At 31.8% G+C, this 27,988-nt stretch overlaps 1 protein-coding gene across 7 annotated transcripts; it reads left to right on the forward strand.

Moving 5' to 3' along the window:
• The first annotated feature begins 735 nt into the window (after positions 1-735).
• LOC143082121 (retinoic acid receptor gamma-like) lies at positions 736-27,930 on the forward strand. Of its 7 annotated transcripts, none has more exons than XM_076257677.1 (7): positions 736-754; positions 6,988-7,254; positions 7,718-7,874; positions 8,534-8,709; positions 10,616-10,796; positions 11,109-11,324; positions 11,876-12,122. In XM_076257677.1, exons 2-7 carry the CDS (start codon positions 7,000-7,002, stop codon positions 12,037-12,039), a joined length of 1,149 nt encoding a protein of 382 aa, XP_076113792.1. In that variant the 5' UTR covers positions 736-754; positions 6,988-6,999; the 3' UTR covers positions 12,040-12,122. The 7 variants fall into 7 exon arrangements, 4 of the variants coding, with proteins under 4 accessions (XP_076113792.1, XP_076113793.1, XP_076113791.1 ...); XM_076257678.1 differs by lacking the exons at positions 736-754; positions 8,534-8,709; positions 10,616-10,796; positions 11,109-11,324; positions 11,876-12,122 and adding exons at positions 794-918; positions 22,983-23,158; positions 26,421-26,601; positions 26,917-27,132; positions 27,684-27,930; XM_076257676.1 differs by lacking the exon at positions 736-754 and adding an exon at positions 794-918.
• Positions 27,931-27,988: the final 58 nt, after the last annotated feature.

Below are 27,988 nucleotides of genomic sequence, written 5' to 3' on the forward strand. Positions count from 1 at the left end.
TAGTATTTCGCATTTCCATTCTCAGTTTTATTTAATAATTTCAATTCATCTCAGATCGGCACATATTTAATGTAGGCCGTCAGTTATTTTTCTCCTAAATTGTGTCACACTTTTATGCCAAGGTTTGTAATAGCTTACTGAAGCTTAGTAAGAAGTAAAATCACAAAAATACTGAACTCCCAGGAAAATTCAAAACTGAAAGTCCCTTATCAAATGGCAAAATCAAATGATAAAACACATCAAACGAATGGACAACAACTGTCACATTCCTGACTTGGTGCATGCATTGTCAAATGTAGAAAATGGTGGATGGAACCTGATTTTATAGCTAGCTAAACCTCTCACGTGTACGATAGTCGCTTCAAATTCCATTATACAATTATATTAACAACGATATACGGTACTAGTGTTATTCGTGGTTGTAGGCAGTACCTTGTTTATACGTACAGTCACACTCGTACTTCTGTATTTTGTTTAGATAATTGTACCATGTATGTTATATAAATAGTCACCCACATTGGGTTAACATGGTTAAGTTTTAAGTCGCCATGCCACTTAACCCATCAAAATATTAAAAAAACAAAAAAATATTTTTCATCTCACTCAATGATCCTTAAAAGAACGAATTATTGAACCTGTACGTCAGAGGACTACTTTTATCAGATACAGGATTTCCGTACGACGCTCATTCTACCTGGAGACATTTAACTGTTCTTGATATTAGCCAGGTCCCAATTGAGGACTGGTATCGTAGGTAAGATCCTATAGGTCAATAACTAGTACACACTGTAATCTAAACTCTTCATCGTTTAACAAAGGTTTTAAATAGTCTCGCGTGTTTGTCCCACATACATAACAGTTTAAACCTATTTTAAAGAATATTTTAAATCTAGTACAGGAAGGTACTGGTATGATATAGTAAGTAAAATCTTTCTTTTATAAATTATAATGTTTAATAATATAGTTTTAGTTTTATCACATTTTATTGATGCAGATAAATGCAAGTATTTTTATTTAACATCTTTATTTTGTTTCATATATTTTTTTAGACATATAAACACTTTCCATTGTTTTTGATTCACAGACAGCTGGAGGTTTATATCGGGTTCTTTTCGTTTTTAGAGACCATACGGTTGCTTATATTATCTTGTAGCAACCTCATTGAACTTTGTTTGATAGTTTGGAATCATACCACATATCTTTATTTTTAATATATATATTAGAGAGTATATTATTACAAAAGGTGTGGGTGCTACTGAACGGATGTTCAAAAATCATTAGTCGAAGATGTTTCTCCTTTAAAATTGGTTAAATATAATGACATAAAAACTATTCATCATTTTTTCATTTTTACAAATACCCTTTGTAGAGTGGTTATCGTTGGTTCATATCTGTCATATTTCTGTTGGATAAATTGTTTGTTATAATTTAGGCCGTTTCCCCGTTTGCATTGATTCACACTTCTCATGTGGGGTCCATTTACTTCAGACTATACGGGATTTTCTCATTGTTGAAGGCTGAACGGTGACCTATTACTGCTAACATCCATATATTTAAAATCAAGTGGATTGACTATCAAACCACATATTCATATTATATATTAAAAACGAATTACATTAAAGAACATCCTCAACATTACAAATATTTATTTGTACATAAAAGCTGAAACACTGCAGAACACTATATTGACATTTTCCCTATGGTTTGTTTTGTCCCTACTCTGGATTGGTGGTCTTGCTGGTCGTAAGGGTGTAAATTCAATGCATTTTCAGGACAAAAACAAGTTGACTGATGTGTCAAATAACTATGTAGTTGATAACAGAGGTGAAGGCGGAAAATTTAGAATGCAATTGAAAATTAACTTGTTTAAAGCGGCTACTTTTGACTGATAAAGTGATTTGTAATGGCTTTCCACCGCATCAGAACAAACAGGCTAAACCACCAATGTTGATCTTAACATCACGGCTGTTATCTGCCTTTTGGTTGGGTTGTTGTCTTCTTTAATATATTCCCCATTTCTATTTTCAATTGTATCATCTGAAATGTGAACAAATTAGTTATTAAATCATATATGTTTTCGTCAATCAAAAGGGGGAGGATACCATGTGAGGATAATAAAACTCGAAAGTCGAAAACAAACCAACAATGTCACGACAAAAACAGACAGCGTACAAGACTTCCTGATAAGTTTCCAAAAAAAGATGGCGTATTGCAAATGATTCTTTTATGATTGTAACTGTTTGAGGTTGACGCAGTATCGTAGCTATCCCTTTTTGTTCACTTTTGTGGTTACTGGTTTATAGTCATTGACCATCTCTTTTCGACTTGGATTTAGGTTTATAGTTAAATAAAATCAATTTTATAAATGATTTTCCTTATACAGTTATTAAATTGTTAGTTCAGTAAAATTAATATTATTGGGTTAAGATTTTGGTCACTTTGTTTGATTTTTAATTTTAAGTATCTAATAACATTTGTAAAGTGAAACAACATGTTACTTCGGGTGTAATTGTTTAGAGGCTAAACGTAAGCATAAACACCTCAAGATTGCGTTACACTTCCCAGCTGAACATTTCTAAGTTTTCTTGCATCCAGCAAAATCAACACGACGAAAACGGTCTTACAGATTGACTCAGAATTCGGGTGACCATATTTCTATTTACCAAACCCTCATTTGGCTCTAACCATTACATTTTTGTGTTGATGGAATACGTCTGCACGAGGTAATGGTCAGATAATGTCAAATCCAAATTTCGGACAATCAGAATTATTTATCTTGTAGGAATATTTTATGATTACATACACTGATTCTAGTCATTGTTTTCAGCCTTTGTCGCAATTTTTGGTTGACTTCAGTCATTTGATTATTCTTTTTTAAATTCATACTAATTGAAATGGATATGTGTTTAAAGGTTGTTAAAATTGACCTATCTTCTGGACAGCTTATATCCGGTTATTCCCTGTTCAGAAAAGATTATATATAACAACTTTAAAAGCTCAAGTACATATGCCTCATGTAGTTTCAAAACATTTACTTTATTCGATTAATCTTAGTAAATTCGGACAATCAGCTATCGTCTAACAGCTACTTATCTTTTTTGTTTAAGATCTTTATGTTTATTATAGAAGGAAGTTAATACTTGTCCATCGTTAATAAATAGAATTATTCGAGAGTTTTCCAACCACTGTCTTTCTCAATATTTTTTTCTCTCAAAACTGTCAACATTAATTTATTCGTACAAAGGGCCATGTTTATAATGACTAATTGCACCTAGATTCGTGTTACAAGAACTTAGTTTAAAGTACGTAGTCCAAATATTGAAGCATCAACTTTTGAAGAAAATGCAAAAAGAAATCAGAATTTTAACAACATATATGAATAGGAGATGTGGTATGATTGACAATGAGACAACTCCTCACAAGAGACCAAAATGACACAGAAATTATTAACTATAGGTCGCCGTACGGCCTAAAAACAATGAGTAAAGCCAATATCGCATGGTCAGCTATAAAAGGACCCGATATGACAAAAGTAAAACAATTCAAACGAGAAAACTAACGGTCTTATTTATGTACAAAAAATGAATGCAAAACAAATATGTAACATATCAACAAACGGTAACCACTGAATTACAGGCTCATGACTTGGGACAGGCACATACAAACAGAATGTTGCGGGTTAATCAATTTAGGGGGATCCCAACCCTCACATAACCTGGGACAGTGGTATAACAGTACAACATAAGAAAGAACTATAAAAATCAGATGAATACAAATAGAAATACTACACACAGTGGACGTGGCCGCGTACTTACAATGTATATATCCCATGAAAAAAACCCACTAATTACAGATCTGAAAGTACTTGCATTTACTGACAACTAATTCAAAGCCACTAAAAATTTATAAAACAAATCATGCATTTTAGACTTAATTATCAGTCAGTACACATCCAACATCCAATGAATCTGATTTAGTGTAAAGACGTCATAAACAGTCAAAGAAAAGCCTGACATTGTGCAATGCCAAGGCACATGTATCGAATATATACATTACACACATTAAGATTGAGTGCAAGATATCTAACACAACTTACGACGAATGCTTTATCAAAAGCTAAGCAAAGTTTTTTTTCCCTCAATATGGCACTGATTGTGATGTCCATTATACGCAAATATGTCTTTAATACCCCATTTCGTTGTGCACTTGTGTAACTTGCGTGTATACGTACCTACCCGGTAACATTAAATAATGCACACTGCCTCACACTTAAATGTATACGCACCTATACAGCAATACTGAAGATTCCATACTTCACTTTTAAAAATGTACATATTTATCATGTTTTTATGCCCCATTTATGGCATTATGTTTTCTGGTCTGTGCGTCCGTTTGTCCGTCTGTTCGTTCGTCCGTTCGTTCGTCCGTCTGTCCCGCTTCAGGTTAAAGTTTTTGGTCGAGGCAGTTTTTGATGAAGTTAAGTTAAACCAACTTGAAACTTAGTACACATGTTTCCTATGATATGATCCTTCTAATCTTAATACCAAATTATAGTTTTTATCCCACTTTCACGGTCCACTGAACATAAAAAATGATATTGCGGATGGCGCATCCGTGTATTAGGGACACATTCTTGTTTAAGTTGAATTACTTTCTTTTTTTAGCAAAATAACGTTAAATGTTAATCTTTTAGTTTGTTTATTTACATCTATTGTATTTTATATTGTTCGGTCAATAACAGATTAATTTGTTCTTCCTTGACGACTTGAAGATAATCATCAAAACCATTTAAATATAGACTGAAAAAACGGTCACCGATATCCAATAAAGGTTTTTTAAATTAGTTTATCCCAAAACAACAAACAGGTTGAACTATTTAAACTAAAAAAGTACTATTATTTTTGTTCATATTCAGTTCTTAGAAACGGGAAACATAAGTACATTGTACTTTGATTCTACCCCAACACAAATTGTACCTTAAAATTCACTGACTGATTGCAACTGCGATCAAGTTCATTTGAAGAGAAATTACAAATTATCCCCTGAAAATGTTTTACACTAGGATAACGTTTTCTAACCCAGCCCCTGAATAGGTTTATACAATCATGTAATTGCTTTTTGAAGATCTGACAACATTTCTGAACAGTTTAGTTATGTTGATGTTGGTAAAGGATGCCTGTCTCTTATTTCAAAGATTTACAAAAACTTCAACAATTGTCGATACATCAGAACAATGAACAGCACTGAATCATTTTAAGCATATTGAGAAAATCATGTAAAATTTGTTGTAAAATCTTTTACGCAAATTTTATCAATTTATCCAATATTCAAAATCAAGCAATATTTTGTAGTTTAAAACAAATTTGGATTTTAAAGATATATGAAAATGATTCAGATACAAATACCCCTACCCCTGTTAGAGCTGGTGTACACGAGTATACATATTTTACACATAAATGAAAAAGAGAAATTTTGTGATTTGAAAATGAAGAAAAATGCAATGAACAAAACATAAATCGTAGGTACCTTAAAGAAAATAATGAATGAATTCGTTACTAAGACCTTTTAAAAATAGCTCTATGTGCGTTTTTTCTGTCCGTTTAATATATAATTATGTTATTGACAATTAATATTTATTTTAGTGTATTGATTGTATAAACTAATTATTTATCGAGTCCACGTACACTTTCTTTATAGCCGTTCAAGTAAAGAAACTATAATTCAAGGTTAACTTTTTTTTAATTTAAGGATCACATGACTTGAAAGGAAACACGTGTAAGGAACAAAGCCGCTTATACAAGTCATGTTATATTAAAGTTCAAACTCATATTTAAAAACAAACCTAAAACAAAGAAGGTAGGAACCAACATTAAACTCGAAGTGTCAAATATAGAAACGGATCATCGACTTTCGTATTATAATTAATTCATTATACACACACATATATATATATAAGCATATCGGATGTCATGCATACATTTTGTACACTTGACATTTTATATTTATAGAATTAAAGAAATCAAAGAGAAAAATGTTGTTTGCTATTTATATCTATAAATTTTCTAATTGTTTCATTTGCGAAGTAAATTCTAAAAGTTAAATTCGATTGTCAGTTGATTGCACTTTGGGTAAATACGACATGGGGCGAAAGCAATTTTACATTGACTATATTTTATTGCCTTTTGAGTTCAATGGTTTGCTTTTGTCGTCGCTAATTGAAATCTGAGTGTACATTATTGCTGGTCAATCAAATTTCGGTCATTCAATCCCTTTGTGATGTACAATCCTTGTATTTTTACACTTCTGTAGTTTCTCTCGATTAATGCACATCACTATAAATATCACAATTAAAAACCAATTGTTCAGGGATAAAAAGCGCATAAACTGCATGATACTTTATAATAAATATCTAAGCGACATATTGCGAAACAAAAATTTTACGCGATAACAACATTTGGCGGAAGAAAAAAAATATAATCAGAACAGATACAATAGGTCTTTCCCCAGAAAAGCGGAAAGACCTAATAATGTTTGTATTTACCACATCTAATCTTATTTGTTTTCTACAAAACCTCTTCATATCTTTTTATTTTTAATAAACATAACAGTAATATATATATCGTCTTTCTATAATTTGTTATGATTATATAATAGATATTTATAATTATAATCTTTGATCTTTTCACATTGCATTCTATACGTATGTCATGCTTTGTTCATTGTTTTCAAATAAAAGGTGCATGATTTATCCTCGTGAAATAATACAATTCATTCTGAGATCATGCAAATCCCACTAATTTCACTACTACCTAACCTGTGACTTCTGAAGTATAACAGATATACAAGAGTGTTATTTGCACATGGTAAGAAGCGATAGATAAACAACATAATTGTCTTTGTTCCGCCTAAGGCATTTGATGCGTTTGATTTTAAATCATACGAGCATGCTTTTTTTACGTACTTCACGACAAATTCTTTATATTGTAGAAACACATCACAATGAATTACCTCCCCCTAGGAGAAGAGCTGTCACATCATCCAATTTTACCACAGAATCAGACGATGGAAACAGATTTCTCACTAGATTTGACCTATAATCCAATCAAAACAGAAGTCACAAGTTTTGATGTAAATTCTAGGAAAAACAGTGCAAACTCAAGAGGTCAGATGACTTCCTTTCTTCCACCATGCAGAATATGTGGTGACAAAGCATCAGGATTTCATTATGGCGCCAATACTTGTGAAGCGTGTAAGGTATGTGATTGTGATGAGATGTAATTTATATCATGGCTGTTTAACCCTCGCAATGTTGAGACTACATTTGATCTATGCCTACCCAATTTATGTAAAGTTCATTTCCAGTAGAATAGTTTGGTTATATAAAAACCAAATGATTGAGATATTAAACAAAGCTCACATCGCATAATACACCATAAAGGACCAGAAATGACAAATGTATGAACAGTTCAAGAAAACCAACGGCCTAATTTATATACAAAATAATGAACGAAAAACAAATATTTTACCCCGATTTTGTTTTTTGTCCATGGATTTATGAGTTTGAACAGCGGTATACTACTGTTGCCTTTATTTACACAGCAATAAGCGACAACCTCTACATTACAGGCTTCTGAATTTTGTTTTGGTTCATTCCTTTCGATTAATTCCCTTTCAAAAATCTTAATGATGACACCAATTATTCTTCTTACAATTTCAGGGATTTTTTCGTCGTAGTATTGTACGCGAACAGAAAGACAAAGATTTTGAATATCGATGTGTCAATGATAAAAAGTGTACTCTAACTGCTGGGAAGCTAAGACTGTGTGCACACTGTCGATATCAAAAATGTTTGACGATTGGCATGTCTAAACGTGGTACGTCTTTGTATAAATTTTTTACTGTTAATAATATTAGAAGTACGAGCAGGCAAGTCAAAATACAAGTAAATACAAAATAGAAGAAGAAATATCAACATGCTCATAGAACATTCCTCCGTAATACAAAAAGGTATGGAAAAAAACGAAAGCAAGTACATATATTAAGGAAATCCCTCAGAAAGTAGCGACAGAAATAAAAGTACGAACACAGATCTCATATAGCAAAACCTCAAAGTTTGAGCAAAGACCTTGTTTTTCCAGAAACGATGTAGAATGAATAAATATCAGAGGTAAAAAAATAGAAACGATTGAATTAACACCATAATTTGTCTAAATGAATTATAAACATATGTCCAAGGATTATGTGCAATTGAAATTTGAAAATATTAAATACTTCAATACCAAATAAAATTAACAAGGAGAACGAGTACTCTATGGTTGGACGATTTCTTAAATTCGTTTACAATATACAGTTCTCTTGTTTATTTAAACAGTCTTTAAACTGTAGTAATTTCATTCTAAACCAATAAAGACATGCTATTAAAGCATCGGACGTTTTAGTGTGTAAAGCAGTATGACATGTTTGTTAGTTGTTGTCATTCATTACATCAACACAATTTTTCAAAGATTCATTTTGAAGTTTAATTCTTTTATAGCAATAAAACAAGGCAGATATACCCATGCTAGACGAACTCAGTATATCAATGAAGTAAAACATCATGATATTAAAACTGAACCAGATCTGAAAGAAACCATTCCTATTGATAATAATGAAGCACTAAACTTTATCGATAGTCTCATAGCTGTGCAGGACAAGCATTCACACACATGTGTAAGTATATACTACATATATCATAGCTGTACAGGACAAGCATTCACACATATGTGTAAGTACATACTACATTAATCATAGCTGTGCAGGACAAGCATTCACACACATGTGTAAGTACATACTACATTAATCATAGCTGTACAGGACAAGCATTCACACACATGTGTAAGTATATACTACATATATCATAGCTGTACAGGACAAGCATTCACACACATGTGTAAGTACATACTACATATATCATAGCTGTACAGGACAAGCATTCAAACACATGTGTAAGTATATACTACATATATCATAGCTGTACAGGACAAGCATTCACACACATGTGTAAGAATATACTACATATATCATAGCTGTGCAGGAAAAGCATTCACACACATGTGTAAGTATATACTACATATATTATAGCTGTGCAGGAAAAGCATTCACACACATGTGTAAGTACATAATACATATATCATAGTTGTACAGGACAAGCATTCACACACATGTGTAAGTACATACAACAAATATCATAGCTGTGCAGGAAAAGCATTCACACACATGTGTAAGTATATACTACATATATCATAGCTGTGCAGGACAAGCATTCTCACACATGTGTAAGTACATACTACATATATCATAGCCATACAGGACAAGCATTCACACACATATGTAAATACATACTACATTCATCACAACTGTACAGGACAAGCATTTACACACATATGTAAGTACATACTACATATAACATAGCTGTACCGGAAAAACACTCACACACATGTGTAAGTAAATACTACATATATCATAGCTGTACCGGACAAACATTCATACACATATGTTAGTACATAAATCATATATAATAGATAGTCTTTTAGCTGTACAGGACAAGCATTCACACACATGTGTAAGTATATACTACATATATCATAGCTTTACCGGACAAACATCTGTAAGTACATAACACATATATCATAGATAGTCTCATAGCTGTATAGGACAAGCATTCACACACATATGTGAGTACATACTACATATATCATAGCTGTACATGACAAGCATTCACACACGTGTGCAAATACATACTACATATATCATAGCCGTACAGGACAAGCATTCACACACGTGTGTAAGGACATACTACATCTGCAATAGACGAAGACAAATAGACATTCTTATATACTAACTAGCAATATAGTACGACTTCATATCCTTTAGTTTAAATAAAGAGAAAGTAAAACAAAAAAAACTATCAATGTATGAAAAACTAACAGATTTCATTTTACAGAAGGGCTATTTATTTTCACGAGATATTTAACTCAAGTTCCACAATAGGCACATGTTCACCATTTAAAATACCAAATATCTTTTACCTTATGTGATGTTCAAGTAACTTTATTTTTGTTTAGATTTCCGTTTTGATATATGCACTTACTCTTCGATGGGTTTATTGAGAAGAATTGTCTTCCCTCAATATTAAAAGTTCCAACAAATTTTAACTATCCATATTAGGAAATCATTCTATCCTGAGTTTTATCAGCTTAATACATTGTACATGTTCTAGAGCTAGTTGCAAGCCCCTTTATATGGCAGTGTATGTCTTGTACATAAATGCAACAGTAGTTTACTGATGTTCATAAATTCATTTGGAAGAAATAAATCTATGTAGAAAACAAAAACCGAGGGAACATACAAGGAGACCACTGTATCGACAAGGTACGCGCATGCTGTTATGCATACATTTAAAAAAAAAGAACCCAGCCGTTAGTATGAGTGTACCTGTTGCTAATCATATAGAGAATATAAACATCAGAGCACATATTCAAAAACTTATATTGATGCAATAATGACAACAAGTAGAAGCATGTGTTGAACTATTGTGCAGTCTTATCCCCAAATAATAAATTATCTCTCTTTTTAGTATGAGAGATTAGATGTAAATCATAACAACGAAGTGTCTTATCCTGCTTTATACAAAGACAGGGTTGGCTACAGTATTGTAGACACGTTTGAATCTTCTGTAACTTTAATGGTAGATTTCATGAGGTGTATTCCAGGTTTTTCCCAACTTCACAAACATGACCAATCAGAGCTGTTGAAAGGTATGTCATATCCTATCATAACCAATCAGAACTCTTTAAAATTTTAATCATGTAACATTCGTCTACTACTTTTTTTCACAGAATAATTTCAAATGAAAAAACAAAATTGTTTTTGGAAGATAACTGCATAATAATTTATGTAGCTCCATCACAAAGTTTGACATCTATTTGTATATCTTGCATATGTTTAATAATGTTGACCTTGTGGCATCATGCCTGTAAGTGTTTTAGAAAATGTACCTTACCGGTTATGAATTTATACTTTATTATGTTTGATATAAAATGAAATTTACTTTTTTTCCTTTTCTACAGGCAGCCATTCTGACTTTTTCCTTATAGGAGAAATAGACAATCCAATGTTTAATCAACAGCACAACGGAATACATAACCTCTCTAAATGGCCTGTTCAACATTTATATTCAAAGTCGAAACTTCAAGATGTTTATAAATTCATTTCAAAATCTCAAGAACTTTCAATTTCAAAAGAAGAATCAACGTTACTGCGTGCTATAGCAGTGTTATCAACAGGTACTATTCTAATTCATTGCTATTTTTTCATGAATAGATATATCATTTTATTGAGGTGTATTTGCAAAAGTCGGGATTAGGTTACAAAGGTTCCGAATAATATTTCCTGGAAGAGGCTCACAAGGATAAAAAAGAATATCCAACATATATCTACTCAACGATTTCTTCAATATAATATCATGAAATTGGTGCCTTGCAGTCGGTGTCCGACATTTTTGTTTACAGTTTTTGGATTATCAAACATTGCAAATACCACGTTATAGAGCAGCATTAGAGGCGTATTCAACGGCAGTGGTGCAAAACAGTCAAATTCGTTTACAATGAGGAAAAAAGATAGAGAATATGCGAAATATACACTGGCTACCAATCAATCTAAATGCGTTATGCTTATACATACATAAGGTGTAATTATATATATAAAAAACGGACATTTGTAATCATATTGGCAGCAAAAATTATTTCTACTGTAAAGGATATATTTTTGTATTTTTCAATTGTTTCATCTTTTCGTCCATTTAAGCGTTTTTATTATTTTTTTCTTTGTTGAATAGACAGAGTTGATCTGTGTGATCCTGAAGAGGTAGATAAAATGCAGTGGTTTTGTGTAAACTGTCTGCGGATGTTGACAACACGATATTACAACAATCCGAATCAGAGACTGTGGCAGCTATTGGAACGCATCACTACACTACGCACTCTATCACCAGATTACTGACATTGATATATCGTTACAATTTAGTGCTGAAGCTCATATAATATATGCATGTTAAATATATTTGAATAAAACAGTGAAATTAGTTTTGCGAAAAAGCGTTCTCGTTTAAATATATAAATTTATTTCTCTAATTCTTCGTGAATTTATACCTTTCTGCACCCGTTGTATAACAAAATTTAATCAACGTGTGGTTACCGGTGATCTCAGCAGATGATTGGTTAAGCTAAAGGTCGCAACCCGCCGGGACTACTTTTCCGTTCGAATTTCTCGGAATTTATCGATAACAACATAGCAACATATAAACAAACTCGCGAAATCGTCTGCTTCAATAATAAAAACAAATATAGCTTCAGAAATCAACAATGATCGATTTCTTGTCAGTCCGAATAACGATTCGGAAGATAAACCGGCCTGATCAAAAGACCTCTAACTTGGCTGTCAAAATTTGTAAAATCTTACATGGATTTACTAGACAGTAAATACCAGAGACAGCTGGATGCAAAAGGCAAATAGCTAAGGTCTAACTACGAGAAGCCTCGACACAAGAAATCTCCAGACATTGCATGGATATTTGCTTAAGTAGGCTCGCGGGTATAAGATTTTCAGAAAAAAATTAAACATTAATTTTTCATTACAAATTTTATTTATTACATTTATTTATTAATTAATTATTTATTTAGTAGTTGTTACTTTATCATATGGTACAAAACTCATTTCTAAAAATCAATTCGTGTTGGCCCCAGGTGACTTTTAATAATAGTCCGTTTCTCTGTGTGTTACATTTTAATGTTGTGTCCGTTGTTCTCCTCTTATATTTAATGCGTTTCCCTCAGTTTGAGTTTGTTACACACATGACACAGGCAAATTTCGTTCACGTAAATATCACGTGTATTTCACGTGAGATTCACCTCAAACGAGCTTACACATGAAACTCACGTGAAATTTTTCACGTAAATTTCACGTGAATCTGATGTGAAATTTAACATGTGAAATTCACGTGAATTGAGCCTTCACGTGAAATTCACTTGAAATTAACGTGAATCGAGCTTCTTTTAAAAAAATGAAATTAAAGTGAATTCAGCCTCAAACACACAAATTTCACAGGATTTGAGCTAATTTAACATTCTTCTTAGTCTTGACCATGTGTTCATACTTCCATCCTATTTCTACTTTCTTTGTTTCCAAATGTTTTTAGTCTTAAACGAAGAAAGCAATAAAATCATCACAGGTTATAAATAATATCCAGGGCACCTTAATTCACCCCTAGAACTATTTTGGTTGTGTTGGAGTCTCAATCCTTATTTGTAAATGATTTATGGATCATTTCAGTTGATTTTTATTATGCATGTATGTATAAGTCATATTGTGTGGTCATCAGTTTTGACACAAACCAATGACATTATGGAAAAGTACCTGCACAAGATGCCAATTCTTTTTAAGAAGGTTTTAAAGAAGAAAAAATCAGTTCGCCTCGCAACCTATGCATGTACCCGTTTAAATCCAGAAACCGTTTCAGTGGTTGTATTAAATTTCATCTTAACTAAAAAAAAATATTCAAAGAATTTGATGTTGATGGCTATTCCCGATTCATATTGTAATTGTTTATATCCTCTTGTCAATTAAATAGATCGTGGCATATCTTTAAGACACCGGTCTTTTGTTGAGGACTGCATGTTAGAATCTAAATACCTTCAGGTGTTGTTTTTGTTGTAGTATTCATTGCTGTCTGATTGATGTATACCTCATATCTCATTGTACTAATAACTAAAATAGAAAGTTCTGTGAAATATAGCTGATATACAAATATACCATATTGAAAGTCTCTCAGTAATTTACATCCATTTACTTTTTATTTCATATATATGCAAAAATAGTTTGTTTTTCTCATTTTAATCCTGATCTTAAGGTTAATGCATAATGTTGACCTCAAAGTTTGGCTGCACAATAAGCTAAAACATTTTGTTATTTCATTATTTTTTATATGAAATTCATTTTAAAACATTTTCATTTTTTACTGTAACATGTATGTTGACACAATAATTTGAATTGTATTATAATTTGAAAGAACTAGAGGTTGAACAAATATACACAATAGTTAATTCCAGTTGGTTTACACTCCTTGAATACACCACTACTTTGACTCTGTTAATAATGTTTAAGACTCCTCTTCTGCATATAATTGCTTTTTGTTCCCAAGGATTCCTTCATACATTTGCACTTATCCTCCTAAGATGTTGCTCCAATAATAAAATCCTGTAATGCATACTTAGCAATCAGACTCTTGGAATACTTCCTACAGTTCCTGTAATATAACAAAATCAGCATGTTTGTTTTTGTAGTCAAGCAAAAAAGATTACATCAATTTAACATGTTTAATCTCCAATGATTTATTAAACTTATAAAAGGAGATAACTGTATTGTATTGTAGGCTTCGACATGATCAATTGGTGATTTGATTGTGATTTACCCAGTTAACATAACCAATCATGACCCATAAAACGAATACTGTCATGACTGTCAAGCAAATAATACCAAGTCCAAGGTCAGAAAAACCAAGCCAGACAGACATGTGCACCTTGCAATCATTACCTACACCAAATATAGTTGATCTCTTAATTATTTATAGCTTGTATATAGTATACAACAAACAGACCAAAATATGAAACTTATTATTGACCAATGAACCATGAATATCAGGTCATGGTAAGATGAACCCAGCCAAGACAAACATGTACACCATACAATCAGTTGCAGACAAGACAAAAATGGCATTATTCATGATACCAGTAATTGTTCAATCTTGGTCAAGCTCTTTTGATAATTTTCCTCAAACAACAAGCATAACACATGGGAATATTAATATAGAATAAGAATTGAAATCTTAGGAAATACAGATAATAAGATTATATTCTCATAAATTTACATGGACTAAAAACTGGTAACTAAATGCCTAATTCCATACATGTATATAGCAGATTAACTTTACAATTGATCTGTTGATTGATAGTATTTTTTTTATTTTGTTAGTTTGTGTGGACTCCTTTTTAAATTTGCACAGGCATGACAGGATTCGGCATTTTTGTTATATACCATTTTGACTACAAATACTGTAACAAATACATACCAGTTACAAGTTCAAGTGCAAAGCTTTATTTATAGTCGGCATGTTACATAACAAATAAACATAAGCTCTCTGAGCTTTTATATTTATCATTTGGTTGATCATTTGGTCTAACTGTAAATAATTACGACCGAAGGGACATGTATGTTTTTTCATTTTCAAAAATTGTATAATTACTTAAATTTAAAAAATCAAACAAACAAAGTGACCAAAAGCTTGACTCAATATTAATTTTACTGAATTAACAATTCAAGAATTACTTAAGGAAAATCATTTATCAAATTGATTTTATTTAACTATAACCCGAAATCAAAGTCGAAAAGAGATGGTCAATAACTATAAACCAGTAACCACACAAGTGAGCAAAAAAGTGATATGATACCGCGTGAACCTCAAATAGTTAAAATCATAAGGGAATTATTTGCAATACGCCATTTTTTTTGGGAGACTTTTCAGGAGGTCTTGGACGCTTTTTGTTTTTGTAGTGACATTTTTAGTTTGTTTTCGACTTTTGAGTTTTTATTATTTCTTTGATATTCTCCCCTTTTAATTAAAGGATAAAAATCTTAATGTGACTAAAAATCAATTGTTCACCTTTCAAATGATAAAATTGAGAATGGAAATTGGGAATATGTAAAAGAGACAACAATCTGACCAAAAGGCAGATAGCAGCCGTTCATTTAATCGGGTAATTAGGTCAGACACTCACAGAAACGGTGGAAATTTTTAATTTGATTTGACTTTTACCAAAAGAGGCATTGTAGCAAAGGAGAAGAATATTTGTGGTCTGAGGCAAGAAACATGAAAATAATAGAATTAAACAGAAAGAAAACAAATATCGGACTTTGGAGAAAGGGAGAGGGCTTTTGATACATTTGATGAAATTCTCCATACATAATGTCTTTTACAAAAAATCATCCTACAACAGTTCACAAGCTGTATATGCCCGCGATTTCGCGGGTGTGTTCTAGTCAATTTGTAAAATAGAATAATAAAGTACTAACACCACACATAACTGTTTTAACCAGGTTTTTATTATAAAAAGTGGTAAATTTAGACATGTTAGTTTTGTCGCCTATGGCAGAATAAATAGTACCGTTTTCCCTTAACTGATGTGTCGAATAATTATGTAGTTGATGACAGAAGATAAAGGCGGATAATTTAGAATGCAAATGAAAAATTAACTTGTTTAAATTGATTTGTGTCTAAATCGGCTACTTTTTACTGATTAGGGGATTTGTGATGGCATCAGGAAAAACATGCTATATCACCAATGTTGATCTTATCATCACGGCTGTTATCTGCCTTTTGGTCAGATTGTTGTCTCTTTTACATGTTCTCAATTTTATCATCTGAAAGGTGAACAATTAATTTTTAGTCACATTAAGTTTTTGATCATTAAATTAAAAGGGGAGGATATCAAAGAAATAATTAAACCTCAGAGTCGAAAACAAACTAACAATGCAATGAGAAGAACATAAAGCGTCCAAGACCTCCTGATAAGTTAAACATGTAGGAATTTTCCAAAAAAATGGCGTATTGCCTTACGATTTTAATTGTTTGTGGTTCACGCAGTATCAAACCCCTTTTGCTCACTTTTGTGGTTACTGGTTTGTAGGCATTGACCATCTCTTTTCGAATTTAGGTTTATAGTTAAATAAAATCAATTTGATAAATGATTTACCTTATGTAATTATTGAATTGTTAATTCAGTAAAATTAATATCATTTAGTCAAGCTTTTGGTCACTTTGTTTGTTTGATTTTTAAATTTAAGTCACTTATATCATTTTTTAAAATGAAATAACATACATGTCCCTTCGGTCGTAATTGTTTAAGGGCTAAAGGTAAGCATAAAGCAAACAATCTGTGAATACCTCAAGATTGCGTTACACTTCCCAGCTGAACATTTTTAAGTATTCTTGCATCCCCAAATCGACACGACGACAAGAGTCTTACAGCTTCACTGGGAAATTTCTATTACCAAACCCTCTTTTGGCTCTAAGTATCTCATTTTTGTGTTAATTGAATACACCTTCGCGAGGCAATGGTCAGTTAATGTCAAATCCAAATTTCGGACAATCTGAATTATTTATCTTGTAGGAATATTTGGACTATTTTATGATTGCATACACTAGTTCTAGTCATTGTTTTCAGCCTTTGTCGCAATCTTTGGTTGACTTCAGCCATTTGATAATTTCTTTTACAATTCATAATAAATAAAATGGTAATGTTTTTTTAAAGGTTTTTAAGATTGACCTATCTTCTGGACAGTTTATACCCGGTTATTCCCTGTTCAGGATTATATATAACAACTTTAAAACCTCAAGTACATGTGTACCATGTAGTTTTAAAACATATTAGACATATTCTTAGTAAATTCGGACTATCACCTACTTAGCTTTTGTTTAAGATCTTTATGTTTATTACAGAAGAAAGTTAATACTTGTCCATCGTTAGTAAATAGAATTATTCCAGAATTTTCCAAACACTGTCTTTATCAATATTTTTTTTCTCAAAACTGTATCATTAATTTATTCGTACAAAAGGCCACTATAATGACTATGTGCGCTTAGATTCGTGTAACAAGAACTTGGTTTAAAGTACGTGGTCCAAATATGGAAGCATCAACTTTTAAAGAAAATGCAAGAAGAAATTAGAGGGGCAATAAGAATTTCAATAACATTGTACTAATATATACATGTTCCAGACCATATGAGTATTTGGACCATACAAGTACACCAAATTCACAGAAAAAATTAAATAAACTATGGTCCTTGCCGGTGATGTCAACTTCTGTATACAATAAACGTGGTTAATCACCCTATCAACTACTGGTAAACGTATAGTAACAAAACTTCCCTTTACATAATGTCTATTTGATTTTGCCATCTTCTTATTGTAATAAGTAAAATGAACTTTTGCTTATATTTATTTAGTTAATCCTTTTTTATTATTAAAATATAATAAAAAGACATTTTGAAAGATAAGACATCTAATAGGGTGATACCTTATGAAGATTTAAAAAGAATTTAAAGTAAACGTGTATCATCCAGACATACGCGTATGGCATACACCCATATGGTCAGGACCATACGCGTATGGTCCAAATACTCCTATGGTCCGGAAAATACACAGCACACATCAGGAATTAGTGCAAGTTTTGTAACACAAGTTAGGACGAAGACTTCATAAAAATGCTAAGCATTGTTTATCTCAATACTATTTCTAGTTGTGATGTCCATTGCAAGCAAACATTCTTGAATACCTCATTTCTTTGTCAGCTTGATGTTGTGTCACTTACATGTATGTGTATTCCGGTTATACTAAATAATGCCCACTGCCTCACTTAGAGGTATACATACATGTACCTATACGGTAATACTAAATAATGCCCACTGCCTCACTTAGAGGTATACATACATGTACCTATACGGTAATACTAAATAATGCCCACTGCCTCACTTAGAGGTATACATACATGTACCTATACGGTTATACTAAATAATGCCCACTGCCTCACTTAGAGGTATATATACATGTACCTATACGGTTATACTAAATAATGCCCACTGCCTCACTTAGAGGTATACATACATGTACCTATACGGTAATACTGAAGATTCCATACTGCTTCATTTACATGTTCATGTTTCTCATGTTTTTTACATTAATATGTTTATATATTTTTACAATTGCACATTCGTCAATGTCGGTATATTTAAAAAGGTTTCTCTTTCTTAATTGGAATAGACTAAGCAAATTTACCCAAAGAGAAGTCATACTTGTTAGGTAATTACCGTTAAACATTATGTTTTTCATACATGTATAATTATGGTAAAATTTTGGTTCAAACAATTGTCATGAAATACATTTTTGAAACAATGAAATAATCAATTCTTGTATTTTGTGTTGATATATATATTGTTGATTTGATCTTGAAAAAAAATTCACTGATATTAACTTCGGTCGATTTCGGTCGTTTTTCACTTAGGCCGTTCGCCTTAGTGAATACCAGTTTTCAGAGACAAGATAAACAACACACCCAACCCCAACACAGGACATCTTTATTGTATATAATATTCTTGCAGTTATAAGTATATCAATTTATTTTAAAATTTTGAATCACTTTCTTTTATTTGCAAAATAACGTTGGATTTTAATCTTTTCTTTTGTTTATTCACATCTATTATGGTTTATATTGTTCGGTCAATAACAGATTAATGTTTATTTACATCTTTTATGTTTTATATTGTTCGGTCAATAACAGATTAAATTGTTCTTCCGTGACGACTTGAAGATAATCATCAAAACCATTTAAATATAGACTAAAAAACGGTCACCGCTATCCAATAAAGGTTTCTTAAATTAGTTTATCCCAAAACAACAAACAGGTTGTATTATTTTAATTTTAGTTTCTTGTGTACTATTAGGAAATTAGTATGGCGTTCATTATCACTGGACTAGTATATATTTGTTTAGGGGCCAGCTGAAGGACGCCTCCGGGTGCGGGAATTTCTCGCTACATTGAAGACCTGTTGGTGGCCCTCTGCTGTTGTTTTTTAATTGGTCGGGTTGTTGTCTCTTTGACACATTCCCCATTTCCATTCTCAATTTTATGAACTATTTAAACTAAAAAAGTACTACTATTTTTGTTCATATTCAGTTCTTAGAAACGGGAAATGTAAGTACATTTTACTTTTAAATTCAACCCCAACAGATTGGCCCTTAAATGAACATTCACTGACTGATTACAGCTGCGATCAAGTTAATTTGAAGAGAAATTACAAATTATCCTCTGAAATTGTTGTACACTTGGACAGCGTTTTCTAATCTTAAAAACTCAGCACCTCAACAGATTTATACATGTAATTGCATTTTGAAATCTGATAAAATCTCTGAACGTTTAATTAATTATGTTGATGTTGGTTAATGATGCCTGTCTCTCATTTCAAAGATTTACAAAAACTTGAACAATTTTTGATACATCAAAACAACGAACAGCACTGAATCATTTTAAACATATTTAGAAAATCATGTAAAATCTGTTGTAAAATCTTTTATGCCAATTTTATCAATTAATCCAATATTCAAAATCAAGCAATTTTTTGTAGTTTTAAACAAATTTGGATGTTAAAAATATATGAAAATGATTCAGATACAAATACCCCTACCCCTGTTGGAGCTGGTGTACACGAGTATACATATTTTACACATAAATGAAAAAGAGAAATTTTGTGATTTGAAAATGAAGAAAAATGCAATGAACAAAACATAAATCTTAGGTATCTTAAAAATAATAATGAATGAATTCGTAACTAAGACCTTAAATGGCTCCATGTACGTTTTTTTCTGTCCATTTAATATATAATTATGTTATTGACAGTTAATATTTATTTTAGTGTATTGATTGTATAAACTTATTATTTATCGAGTCCACGTACACTTTCTTTATAGCCGTTCAAGTAAAGAAACTATAATTAAAGGTTAACTTTTTTTTAAATTAAGGATCACATGACTTGAAAGGAAACACGTGTAAGGAACAAAGCCGCTTATACATATGATATTAAAGTTCAAACTCATATTTAAAAACAAACCTAAAACAAAGAAGGTAGGAACCAAAATTAAACTCGAAGTGTCAAGTATAGAGACGGATCATCGACTTTCGTATTATAATTAATTCATAATACACATATTATATATATATATAAGCATATCGTATGTCATGCATACGCTTGTCATTTTATATTTATGGAATTAAAGAAATCAAAGAGAAAAATAGTGTTTGCTATTTATATTTATATATATTCTAATTGTTTCATTTGCGAAGTAAATTCTAAAAGTTAAATTTGATATTCAGTTGCTTGCACTTTGGGTAAATACGACATGGGGCGAAAGCAATTTTATATTGACTATATTTTGTTGCCTTTTGAGACCGGCCATTTTGAGTTCAATGGTTTGCTTTTATCGTCGCTAATTGAAATCTGAGTGTACATTTTTGCATTATTATAGACCTAATAATGTTTGTATTTACACCATCTTATCTTATTTGTTTTCTAATCATACAGAACACCACCTTTATATAGTTTTTTTTAATAAACATATAACAATAATAAATATCGACTTTCTATAATTTGTTATGATTATATAATATATATTTAGAATCTGATCTTTGATCTTTTCACATTGCATTCTAGATATGTGCTTAATACGTATGTCATGCTTTGTTCATTGTTTTCAAATAAAAGGTGAACGATTTCTCCACGTGAAATAATATTATTCATTCTGAGATCACGCAAATCCCACTAATTTCACTACTACCTAACCTGTGACTTCAGAAGTATAACAGATATACAAGAGTGTTATTTGCACATGGTAAGAAGCGATAGACAAACAACATAGTTGTCTTTGTTCCGCCTAAGGCATTTGATGCGTTTGATTTTAAATCATACGAGCATGCTTTTTTTACGTACTTCACGACAAATTCTTTATATTGTAGAAACACATCACAATGAATTACCTCCCCCTAGGACAAGAGCTGTCACATCATCCAATTTTACCACAGAATCAGACGATGGAAACAGATTTCTCACTAGATTTGACCTATCATCCAATCAAAACAGAAGTCACAAGTTTTGATGTAAATTCTAGGAAAAACAGTGCAAACTCAAGAGGTCAGATGACTTCCTTTCTTCCACCATGCAGAATATGTGGTGACAAAGCATCAGGATTTCATTTTATGGCGCCAATACTTGTGAAGCGTGTAAGGTATGTGATTGTGATTATATTTTATTTATATCATGACTGTTGAACCCTCGCAATGTTGAGACAACATTTTATTTATAGCTACCCATTTTATGTTAAGTTCAAATATTTTACACAGCAATAAACGACAACCTCTAAGTTATAGGCTCCTGACTTTTGTTTTGGTTCGTTTGTTTTGATTAATTCCCTTAAAAAAATCTTAATGATGACACCAGTATTCTTTTTACAATTTCAGGGATTTTTTCGTCGTAGTATTGTACGAGAACAAAAAGACGAAAATTTTGAATATCGATGTGTCAATGATAAATAGTGTATTCTGACTGCTGGGAAGCTAAGGCTGTGTGCATACTGTCGGTATCAAAAATGTTTGGCGATTGGCATGTCTAAACGTGGTACGTCTTTGTATATTTTTTTACTGTTAATAATATTAGAAGTACGAGCAAGCAAGTTAAAATACAAGTAGAATAGAAAATAGAAGAAGAAATATCAGCATGCTCATAGAACATTCCTCCGTAATACAAAAAGGTATGGAAAAAACGAAAGCAAGTACATGTATTAAGGAAATCCCTCAAAAAGTACTGAACAGAAATAAAAGTACGAACACAGATCTCATATAGAAAAACCACAAAGTATGAGCAAAGACCATGTTTTACCAGAAACGATGTATGAATAAATATCAGAGGTAAAAAAAATAGAAACTATTGAATTAACACCACAATTTGTCTAAATGAATTATAAACATAATTATGTCCAAGGATTATGTGCAATTGAAATTTGAAAATATTAAATACTTCAATACCAAATAAAATTAACAAGGAGAGCGGGTGCTCTATGGTTGGACGATTTCTTAAATTCGTTTACAATATACAGTTCTCTTGTTTATTTAAACAGTCTTTAAACTGTAGTACTTTCATTCTAAACCAATAAAGACATGCTATTAAAGCATCGGACGTTTTAGTGTGGAGATGTAAAGCAGTATGACATGTTTGTTAGTTGTTGTCATTCATTACATCAACACAATTTGTCAAATTTTCATATTGAAGTTTAATTCTTTTATAGCAATAAAACAAGGCAGATATACCCATGCTAGACGAACTCAGTATATCAATGAAGTGAAACATCATGATATTAAAACTGAACCAGATCTGAGAGAAACCATTCCTATTGATAATAATGAAGCACTAAACTTTATCGATAGTCTCAAAGCTGTGCAGGAAAAGCATTCACACACATGTGTAAGTATATACTACATATATCATAGCTGTACAGGACAAGCATTCACACACATGTGTAAGTATAAACTACATATATCATAGCTGTACCGGACAAGCATTCACACACATGTGTAAGAATATACTACATATATCATAGCTGTGCAGGACAAGCATTCACACACATGTGTAAGTATATACTACATATATCATAGCTGTGCAGGAAAAGTATTCACACACATGTGTACATGTAAGTATATACTACATATATCATAGCTGTGCAGGAAAAGCATTCACACACATGTGTAAGTACATACTACATATACCATAGCCATACAGGACAAGCATTCACACACATGTGTAAGAATATACTACATATATCATATCTGTACAGGACAAGCATTCATACTCATGTGTAAGTATATACTACATATATCATAGCTGTGCAGGAAAAGCATTCACACACATGTGTAAGTATATACTACATATATCATAGCTGTGCAGGACAAGCATTCACACACATGTGTAAGTATATACTACATATATCATAGCTGTACAGGACAAGCATTCACACACATGTGTAAGAATATACTACATATATCATAGCTGTGCAGGACAAGCATTCATACACATGTGTAAGTATATACTACATATATCATAGCTGTACCGGACAAGCATTCACACACATGTGTAAGAATATACTACATATATCATAGCTGTGCAGGACAAGCATTCATACACATGTGTAAGTATATACTACATATATCATAGCTGTACCGGACAAGCATTCACACACATGTGTTTAAATATACTACATATATCATAGCTGTACAGGACAAGCATTCACACACATGTGTAAGAATATACTACATATATCATAGCTGTGCAGGAAAAGCATTCACACACATGTGTAAGTATATACTACATATATCATAGCTATGCAGGACAAGCATTCACACACATGTGTAAGTATATACTACATATATCATAGCTGTACAGGACAAGCATTCACACACATGTGTAAAAATATACTACATATATCATAGCTGTACAGGACAAGCATTCACACACATGTGTAAGAATATACTACATATATCATAGCTGTGCAGGAAAAGCATTTACACACATGTGTAAGTATATACTACATATACCATAGCTGTGCAGGACAAGCATTCACACACATGTGTAAGTATATACTACATATATCATAGCTGTACAGGACAAGCATTCACACACATGTGTAAGAATATACTACATATATCATAGCTGTGCAGGAAAAGCATTCACACACATGTGTAAGTATATACTACATATATCATAGCTGTGCAGGACAAACATTCACACACATGTGTAAGTACATAGTACATATACCGTAGCCATACAGGAAAAGCATTTACACACATATGTAAGTACATACTACATTTATCACAGCTGTACAGGACAGGCATTCACACACATGTGTTTGTACATACTACATATATCATAGATGTACAGGAAAAGCATTCACACACATATGTAAGTACATACTACATTTATCACAGCTGTACAGGACAAGCATTCAAACACATATGTTAGTACATACTACATATATCATAGCTGTACCGGACAAACACTCAAACACATGTTTAAGTATATACTACATATATCATAGATGTACAGGACAAGCATTCACACACATATGTAAGTACATACTACATATATCATAGCTGTACCGGACAATCATTCAGACAAATGTGTAAGTATATGCTACATATATTATAGCTGTACCGGACATCCATTCACACACATGTGTAATTATATACTACATATATCATAGCTGTACAGGACAAGCATTCACAGACATGTATAAGTACAAACTACATATATGATAGCTTGACAGGACAAGCATTCACACACATGTGTAAGTATATACTACATATATCACCGCTGTACCAGACAAACACTCACACACCTATGTAAGTTCATACTACATATATCAGCTGTACCGGACAAACATTCACACATACATATGTTAGTACATAATACATATATAATAGACAGTCTCATAGCTGTACAGGACAAGCATTCACACACATGTGAAAGTATATACTACATATATCATAGCTGTACCGGACAAACATATGTTAGTACATAACACATATATCACAGATAGTCTCATAGCTGTACAGGACAAGCATTCACACACATATGTAAGTTAATACTCTGGATTCATTATTATTCGTTGGATACCAATTTTCGTGGATTTCGTGGGCATAGTAAAACCACGAAATTAAATGTTCAACGAATGATAATTTTTCTATAGGTTTGTATGCAGACTTCAGCAAAACCACGAAATTAAATATCCATGAATATGCAAGTTTTTCTTAATCCACGAAAATTGGTACCCACGAAAATAAATGAATCCACAGTGCTACATATATCATAGATGTACAGGACAAGCATTCACACACATTTGTAAATACATACCATATATATCATAGCCGTACAGGACAAACATTCACACACATGTGTAAGGACATACTACATATATAATAGACATTCTTATTTACTAACTAGCAATATAGTACGACTTCATATCCTTTACTTTGAATAAAGAGAAGGTAAAACAAAAAAAACTTTTAATGTATGAAAAACTAACAGATTTCATTTTACAGGTGGGCTATTTATTTTCACGAGATATTTGACTCAAATTACAAAATAGTCACATGTTCACCATTTGAAATACCAAATATCTTTTACCTTATGTGATGTTCAAGTAACTTTATTTTTGTTTAGATTTCCGTTTTGATATATGCACTAACTCTTCGATGGCTTTATTGAGAAGAATTGGCTTCCCTCAATATTAAAAGTTCCAACAAATTTCACTATCCATATTAGGAAATCATTCTATCATGAGTTTTATCAGCTTAATACATTGTACATGTTCTAGAGCTAGTTGCAAGCCCCTTTATATGGCAGTATATATCTTGTACATAAATGCAACAGTAGTTTACTGATGTTCATAAATTCATTTGGAAGAAATAAATCTATGTAGCAAACAAAAACCGAGGTAACATACACGGAGACCAGTGTATCGACAAGGTACGAGCATGCTGTTATGCATACATTTTTAAAAATAGAACCCAGTCGTTAGTATGAGTGTACCTGTTGCTAATCCTATAGAGAATATAAGCATCAGAGCACATATTCAAAAACTTATATTGATGCAATGATGACAACAAATAGAAGCATGTGTTGAACTATTGTGCAGTCTTATCCTCAAATAATAAATTATCTCTCTTTTTAGTATAAGAGATTAGATGTAAATCATAACAACGAAGTGTCTAATCCTGCTTTATACAAAGACAGGGTTGGTTACAGTATTGTAGACACGTTTGAATCTTCTGTAACTTTGATGGTAGATTTCATGAGGTGTATTCCAGGTTTTGCCCAGCTTCACAAACATGACCAATCAGAGCTGTTGAAAGGTATGTCATATCCTATCATAACCAATCAGAACTCTTTAAAATTTTAATCATGTAACATTCGTCTACTACCTTTTTTTCACAGAATAATTTCAAATGAAAAAACAAAATTGTTTTTGGAGGATAACTGCATAATAATTTATGTAGCTGCATCGCAAAGTTTGACATCTGTATGTATATCTTGAATATGTTTAATAATGTTGACCTTGTGGCATCATGCCTGTAAGTGTTTTAGGAAATGTACCTTACCGGTTATGTATTTATACTTTATTAGGTTTGATATAAAATGAAATTTTACTTTTTTCCCCTTTTCTACAGGCAGCCATTCTGACTTTTTCCTTATAGGAGAAATAGACAATCCAATGTTTAATCAACAACACAACGGAATACATAACCTCTCTAAATGGCCTGTTCAACATTTATATTCAAAGTCGAAACTTCAAGATGTTTATAAATTCATTTCCAAATCTCAAGAACTTTCAATTTCAAAAGAAGAATCAACGTTACTGCGTGCTATAGCAGTTTTATCAACAGGTACTATTCTAATTCATTGCTATTTTTTCATGAATAGATATATCATTTTATTGAGGTATATTTGCAAAAATCGGGATTAGGTTACAAAGGTTCCGAATAATATTTCCTGGAAGAGGCTCGCAAGGATGAAAAAGAATATCCAACATATATCTACTCAACGATTTCTTCAACATAATATCATGAAATTGGTGCCTTGCAGTCGGTGTCCGACATTTTTGTTTACAGTTTTCGGATTATCAAACATTGCAAAAACCACGTTATAGAGCGGCATTAGAGGCATATTCAACGGCAGTGGTGCAAAACAGGCAAATTCGTTTACAATGAGAAAAACAGATAGAGAATATGCGAAATATACACTGGCTACCAATCAATCTAAATGCGTTATTCTTATACATACATAAAGTGTAATTATATATATAAAAAACGGACATTTGTAATCATATTGGCAGAAAAAATTATTTCTACTGTAAAGGATATATTTTTGTATTTTTCAATTGTTTCATCTTTTCGTCCAATTAAGCGTTTTTATTATTTTTTTCTTTGTTGAATAGACAGAGTAGATTTATGTGATCCTGAAGAGGTAGATAAAATGCAGTGGTTTTGTGTAAACTGTCTGCGGATGTTGACAACACGATATTACAACAATCCGAATCAGAGACTGTGGCAGCTATTGGAACGCATCACTACACTACGCACTCTATCACCAGATTACTGACATTGATATATCGTTACAATTTAGTGCTGATGCTCATATAATATATGCATATTAAATATATTTGAATAAAACATTGAAATTAGTTTTGCGAAAAATCGTCCTCAATTAAATATATAAATTTATATATATGTATATAAATTA

The sequence above is a fragment of the Mytilus galloprovincialis genome, chromosome 7 (assembly GCF_965363235.1).
Source record: "Mytilus galloprovincialis chromosome 7, xbMytGall1.hap1.1, whole genome shotgun sequence".
In the NCBI taxonomy this organism is placed as follows: Eukaryota; Metazoa; Mollusca; class Bivalvia; order Mytilida; family Mytilidae; genus Mytilus; species Mytilus galloprovincialis.